We start from the raw sequence: 7519 nt of genomic DNA on the forward strand, positions 1-7519 counted from the left end.
TGTTTAAAAGTTAAAATTTTCTACTATCTCTATTATAATCTATAACCAATGACAACAATAAATTATATTATATAAACAGAAAAAAAGAATTTTCATTTTTATCGACAATCGAGAATCTCAAAATACTTGTGCCAGCACCACTTGAAAATGCGAATTTAGAATATGTATTCTCAGTGCACACTTACATGGTCGTAGTATCGTACGAAAATACCGTGAAAATTTTAAGTCTGAAAGTATCATTGCTTAGGCTCTACGTTGATCAGTCAGCGAGTCAGTGAGTATTAGTGGAGACACGTTCGATGAAATTATTATATGATAGTCATCTCACCAGGCGTTTCCCGTGCAAAATAGGAAACCCGTGAGACTCGCTTGTCCTTGTGATTATGCAAACAGTATATTATATTAGCAGGTAGCCAGGCGATTGCGGCCCGAATTCAGGTAGGTAGTCGTATTTTATCCCAAATATAAATATATAAGTATCCCAATTTTTTAAAATTAATAAAATAATAATTATTGTTGTATAATATTATTGGTAAAATAATAATAGTTTTATAAACAAAATATATTTTCATTTAATAAATAACATATATACACATAAATAGTCTAATTCATAAAAAGGAAAAATGTTTACAATCAAAAAGATATGAAATTATAAAATAACAAAGCAGTAATATTAAAATACTCATTAAGTCATAACTCAAAAAAATTATTATTATTAACAGTACCTAATAACTCATAATAGGATAATAAATTTGTTATGGAACATATTAATATGAATGATTTGATTTGAAGGAAGCCCCCGCCAATTGATAAATAGGATATTACGTTAATCGTGTGCATAGGCGTAAACTGGGGGGAGTGAGAAGAGGCAATTGCCCCCCCTCGAAAAATTTAATGGGGGTAGTGCCCCCCTTGGTATTTTGTAAATTAATTTGAAAAATATTATCAAAAAAGCATTTTAGATTTGTAAGAATTATTTTTTAAAGAAAACTAAAAAATATAATATTTTTAAAAGATTAACTATAGAAAAAAAATTAACTGAATAATCAAAATGTATTTATTTATTGTCATTTGCCACATACGATATGCCATCGTAATACCTCATAATAATAATTATTATGATAATGAGTAAAAACAAAACTAAATAGTAAACTTCAGGCTGCTGTGTTCCAAAAAAATCATTAAGGTACGATAAAATCTTTGTTCATATACTATGGGTAACAGCGTATTATTTCATTGCCAATATTAGCGACGAGTCTCCCAATTAGGTGATCGATGTGCACTTGCGCGATGCAACTCTTTGAAAAATTATCCATAAGTTACTATCACTGATTTATTCTAAATCATAGTTCGTGGTTAATTATATTATTATAGACTATAGTAGGTAAGTAATATATTATTATAGTAGGCGTTATACTATTTTTTCAATATAATATTATATTTAAACATAATACCTATGCTGATTTGATAATTAATTATCTGCAGTGGATAATTAATATGCAAGAAGTTGCGTCGCGCATGTGCATATGGAATACCTAACTCGGCGACTCGTCGTTGATATTGGCAAAGTTTTTTGTATTGGTATTTGGTATTTTGGTATAATACGCTATAGATCTATTCATAGTATAATGATCTAAGGGTAAAATTAAAGCCTGTTTTCCTATTTGTGATAACTGTTTAACTGTGAACTTCAACTGAAAACAATATGACACGACACGTTCTCTTTATCTTGTATTATTCTTCAATATTCATTGTTGTGTTTGACTGTCTGAGCTTTGAGCGTAGTGTTATAGAATTACTACATTAAAATATTACTATAATACTATTTAGTATATATACTATTCTAATATCATTTTTGTACCTTTCAAGGTACTTTCTTATTATGTTATGTTTGTGTGTATGAGCGTATGACTTATGTTATTATTTGTTTAAGCCATAAATTAAATTAGACGCACAGTGTAATACATTATAAGCTATATAGAAATGCAGAATGTTTTTATTAAATAAACCATCATCTTATCAAGCTGTTTCCATAATGTCATTTAATTGTACATACTACAATAAAGATTTAGATTAGATAATAATATTATTATGTTATGCTTTCCAGTTTCCACTGATTAAGTATATTTAGTCTCCAAATATTTTTAACTTTTAAGACGGTATATCGGCATAACATAAAGTTACTGCTATCGCTACGTATACACGAATGTCAACGACGGCTGTGATTCGGCGTATGGAAGGGGAACCGATGCGCAGCAATGGACGCGTTAGCACGGATGGACTCTCGTGGGCCGGACTATAAGTCGTTTTTGATTTCAACGTTTTTGTTATATTGACAGATTATTATTATAATAATTCATCATTGTAACTCAGTTTGCCGTCACCGCACCACCCATCAATGCCGGCCAGGCATGCACCGTCAATGAGCATTATACTACTAGCGCTTGCTACATGATGTGTGCCGATATAAAAGCATTATTTACGGGCTAGCCAGCGCGGTATAAATGCCACTATTGCATACAAGCGCTAGTGGTGAATTTTCCAGTCATTTTTAATAGTGATTTCGGTAGAAACTTTATCATGATTCGTTGGGCAACCTACTATCACTGATTACAATGCTACTATCTTAAATCGTGGTTCACATCGAATTCGACATTTTTTTAACCAATAACCGTTTAATATAATGCGAGCCCCTGATTATCGATGGTATAATTTTTAGGTATCATTTGGTCACTGGTCAGTCGAGTCAGTCCCTCCATCGGCCCCTAGGCGCAAACTACTATTGTGTAGTTTGTCGTGCTTACTGCTTAGTGCTTAGACGTCGCCGTGCATGAAGTCTTAATTTTGTTTCGTTAGATGTCTGAGTTTTGTAATTGTTCGTAGATAGTACCCACACATTTTTAGTACGGCATTTATGTGTTTTATACATTTTTATTATTTTATAGTTAAGTTATATCTAAATATGGTACTTATTTTATAGGAATCCGAAGTCAGGTGTTACGTTATCAAGTTTGACTTGGCAAAATCATTTCGCAAGAAAAATCGTTGCCTAAAGATTCTCAAAATTGTGGCAATGGTGAGAAATTTAGAACATGAATACGATGAACTACTGCTGGAATTTAATAACAGTAACTACTTTGAATAAATGTGTATTTTTTTTCATGACTAATTTATTTTTTGATTGATTAGGATTTTGGAAAAAAACAGATCATGGACAAAATTAATGGGCAAGCATACAATTGATATTAATGATGTCCATATGGCAATTCAAATGGCAAAAGAACGTGAATATCCTACATCTTCGCCACTTGATGTAATATAATATTTATTTTTAATCTTGAAATTATTTAATTAATTTTGGTACCTAGGAACTTGTATACAATATCTCCCTTGTCGCAAGTTGCTCAAATCAGAATTTTTCATTCAAAAGTGTACAAACTTTTATTGTAATTAATACATTTCAGTATGGACCTAATAATCTAAATTAAAGGCTTTCTGGTTGTAAGAAAAACCTCATATTATTGCTCATTTTAGAAAAATCAGTTATATATTAACCGTTAATTATATTAAGAAAAATTTTAGAAATAGTGTAAAAGGTAGCTTTAAACTTTGTGATTGTCTTTAAATCATGTATTGATGTTTATTGTTTCTGCAATTAACAACCTTAATGGTCTGCCAAATTCTGTTATTATTAAAACCATACTAGAAATAATATTAAATTCATGTTTAAGAGGGTGTCAGTGCATGTTTTCTCTCTGGCTAAAGCGCAAGATACCAAATTTTACACTCACAATAATGATTATAATCATAATAATTTCTAAAATAAAATTAGAGTGAAATTACCTTTTAAACAATTTAAAGGTAAGATTATTATCTAGGGCATCTCTAGTAATTTTATTATATTTTTATTTTAAAGCGAGTTATAAGTATTTGAGAATGTACAAACAATTTACAATTTAAAAATACTCTTAACTCACTTTAAAATTAAAATATAATAAAAAGCCTATGACATAATAAGCTGAGAGATGAAGAGATAATGAGACGATATAGCCTATAGATCTTACCGTTAAATTATTACGAGGTTATTTCACTGAATTTTAGAAATCATTATGATTATAATCATTATTCTGAACGTAAAATTTGTTAAATTGCGCGTGGGCCAGGGAGAGAAACCAAATAGTGCGCTGACATCCACTTAAGTTTGTGAGTAGTTATTAAATCAATCATATATTATTTCCATAGGTAATATTCTCAAAAAATTAAGGTTGCATAATTTTTTAGTTTAAAAATGAGTAGATATACTTTTTTGAAAATTCAATTATGATGAATAATTTAATGATTTTAGCGATTGAAGCTGGGCTGAGCTTCTCTATTGACAAAAGTACAAAAAAGGTGTGTTTACATTATCAATCTATTAAATAATTTAATAATACAGTTTCAATCATTACATTATATTCATATTTTTTTTCCTAATCATGAGATGGTCTTGTTACTTAGGAGCTATATGATAAGTTTGATTTTCTACATAAAACCACTAAATATTAAGGAAATAAGTAACAATAAACATTATTTGAGGAATATTTAATGAGGCATAAGCCATAAACATTAAACAAAACATAGTTACATCTTTTTATATCAATTAAGTCACCAATGGATGTGTTAAAAATGAATTCAATAACATAAAAACATTGTATACGAAAAACGATTGCTGAGCCAAGATGGTCAGTTAGCCTATATAACTTAGTATATTCTATGATATTATTGCTACTAAAGTAATTTATTTTACTATTAATAATACAGTAGGTTGAATTGATTTTTTCCAAAACACTACATTTGAATATAAAATATAATAATATACTTTATAAGTTTCAAATGCCCATAAATAATAATATTTTTAAATTACAACAAAATAACTACAATTGATATTCTTAGTTTAAATATTTAATTTTGACCAAATTTGAACTTAAAATGTCTATAAAAATTAAATGAATTTATATATTGCTTAGATTTATTGGTTACTCTTATAAGAAACCTTGTTTTAAATATTCATTCCATAACTATACAAATTAAAAATTTTGTGAATTTTTACTAACAAATTTTAAATTATCTTTAACTACAAAATGATTTTCAAATTTATGTGATTGGTGATGAATTTTGTCAAAATTTAAAATTGAAATGATTATAAAAAAAAATTGTTCCCGTAACTTTAATATTTGTAAAAAATATAAAACCAATTATACTCCGGGCCATGAGAGAAGTAATCCGCTATGTGCATGCAGACTCTGGCGGCAGCGACCGTTTCGAGGCCCCGTTTCCCCCCACTTTACTACATGGTAAATACTAATAGTATTACTATATATCATTGTCGACCGATGACGGTCGTGATCGTGCAACGTCAACGTGTCAAATAGTTGGGAGATGCGCGGATTCGACTGTGATTTGGACGGGAAACAAATTACTTGTCTCGTGGCCCGGAGTATAGGTATGTGGAAAACTGGTTTGCGTAAAATTCCCATTTTTTTTTATTCCTGACGCTTTTAAAAAGTACTTCAAATGTTTACAACATTCATCAAAATCTTGAAAATTTAATCAAATTGAATACATTAATAACCCACATCACACCTTCACACCTAATGTACAGCATAGCAATATCCTTTAGCCCACTTTTTTATTTTATTTTTATTTAAAAAAAATTGTCTATACCTAATGGCTTTCAAAATGCTTGTGGGCCCTATTACTCTCATTTTTATGAGTTTCCACGGAATCAAGAGTTTGTGCATGCCTTTTAACATTATCTATTAAGATTATTGGTTAATTTTTTTTTACATACATTATTTATAGAATTCTGGACAAGGCGTACCAAAGAATATCAATAAAACATCAACGTCTGGAACAATAAATGCAGCTCGACAAAATGCTATTGATGAAGCTGTTGATAATATAATTCGTACACTATGTAATTATATTTATTTTATTTAATTTTAGTGCTACTAAATCATCATTGAAATATTAGATATTTATGATATGTTTAAATACGTTTAAATATTAGAGGAAATACATTTTAAATAATACATTTTTTTATAGTTTTTTTTATAAGTCATTTTAAAGTCATAAAACAAATTCAATTTTTATTAGTTATTTAATCACTGGTTTAATGTGACTTTTGTAGTATCATACATTTTATTAACCATATTCATGCAATTTGGATGTCACATTAAATATGCTGTTATTTTATTTGTCACAAACCACAATTTATAATATTCATTATTATTATTATTTGTAGCTGATGAAAACGTGGATGACTTGCCTGTGATAAGTGATTTAGACATTGAAGAAGTTATTAGAAGTATACAGGACAATCAAGAACCAATTGCAGACAAAGTAATGGAGTTCAATGTGGATGCCCTGTTAAATGACCCTTATACGTTGTGATTTATAATTTTAAACATAACTTCTGCAAGCCTAAATTGAATTTAATATTATTTAAATACTTTAAGTACTATGTATATAACTTACTAATAATAATTTTATCACAAATAATATTTACGCTTGCAGAAGTATGAAACAATCAATTAATGTTAGAAATGGTACAAAAAAAATTACGTTAACAATAAAATTGGTTACAAAATAACCAGACGATAACAATTTTTTTATGTAAATTATATTGAATATTTGAATGTTGTATTATGGATTGGACAAGTTCCCTGATAATATTTTCTCAATATAAATTAAAAAAATGTTTTAAATTAGTATTGTCAAATGCATATTTAAAATTATATTTTGAATAATTGTATTTTTGAAATTTAACATATGTAAAATTTTCTATGTTTTATGAATGTAACTAAAATAATTATAATTTCTTAGATGTTTAATTTTTGAAATAAATAATATTTTCACTTATATAATTTACTTAAGGGATTCATTGAACTGTCATACCACTTGATTACAATGTGGCTTTTTCATATTACGAAGACCCACTAGAAACTATTTACACTTAATATCTCATTCATTAGTCAATTAAGTACCTAAATGAAGTGCATACAATAGTTCTGATTATAGACTATTTAAACTATCATAAACTATTATTTTGGGGGACAGAGTGGCCGAGCGGACTAAGGCGTCGGCTGCGACGCAGCCGACCCGAGTTCGATTTCTTGGCCACGGGCAGCATTTTTGTTCGGACAAGTCACGGTGTCCGGAGAACAAGTGCCGCCATCTCCCACCCGGGCATGGCAGATACCCACGGGTGCCCAATCAAAAATTCTGCCAAACTCATTATACACGTGTAAAAACCCCCTACCATTACAAAAACCTACTACATACAATCATAAAACTCCAAAATCAGCTAATGGCCATAGTTGCCGGGCTTTAAAGATCAATAAAAAAAAAAAAAAAAAAAAACTATTATTTTATATACAAGATTTTGTTTAGTCCAAATGTATCAAATTTGAGGTAATCTTAATGATTTAAAAATAATAAAAATAGTTTTATTCCTTAACTTAGTATTATTATCAATGAT

At 28.8% G+C, this 7519-nt stretch overlaps 1 protein-coding gene across 1 annotated transcript; it reads left to right on the top strand.

The window, feature by feature from the left end:
* The first annotated feature begins 2626 nt into the window (after nucleotides 1-2626).
* Nucleotides 2627-6735, top strand: LOC100569174. Its single transcript, XM_003241749.4, has 5 exons — nucleotides 2627-2903; nucleotides 2981-3128; nucleotides 3190-3313; nucleotides 5842-5956; nucleotides 6284-6735. The coding sequence occupies exons 3-5, from the start codon at nucleotides 3224-3226 to the stop codon at nucleotides 6430-6432; spliced, it is 354 nt and encodes a 117-aa protein (XP_003241797.1). The 5' UTR covers nucleotides 2627-2903; nucleotides 2981-3128; nucleotides 3190-3223; the 3' UTR covers nucleotides 6433-6735.
* Nucleotides 6736-7519: the final 784 nt, after the last annotated feature.

This window comes from Acyrthosiphon pisum, chromosome X, assembly GCF_005508785.2.
Source record: "Acyrthosiphon pisum isolate AL4f chromosome X, pea_aphid_22Mar2018_4r6ur, whole genome shotgun sequence".
Classification (NCBI taxonomy): domain Eukaryota; kingdom Metazoa; phylum Arthropoda; class Insecta; order Hemiptera; family Aphididae; genus Acyrthosiphon; species Acyrthosiphon pisum.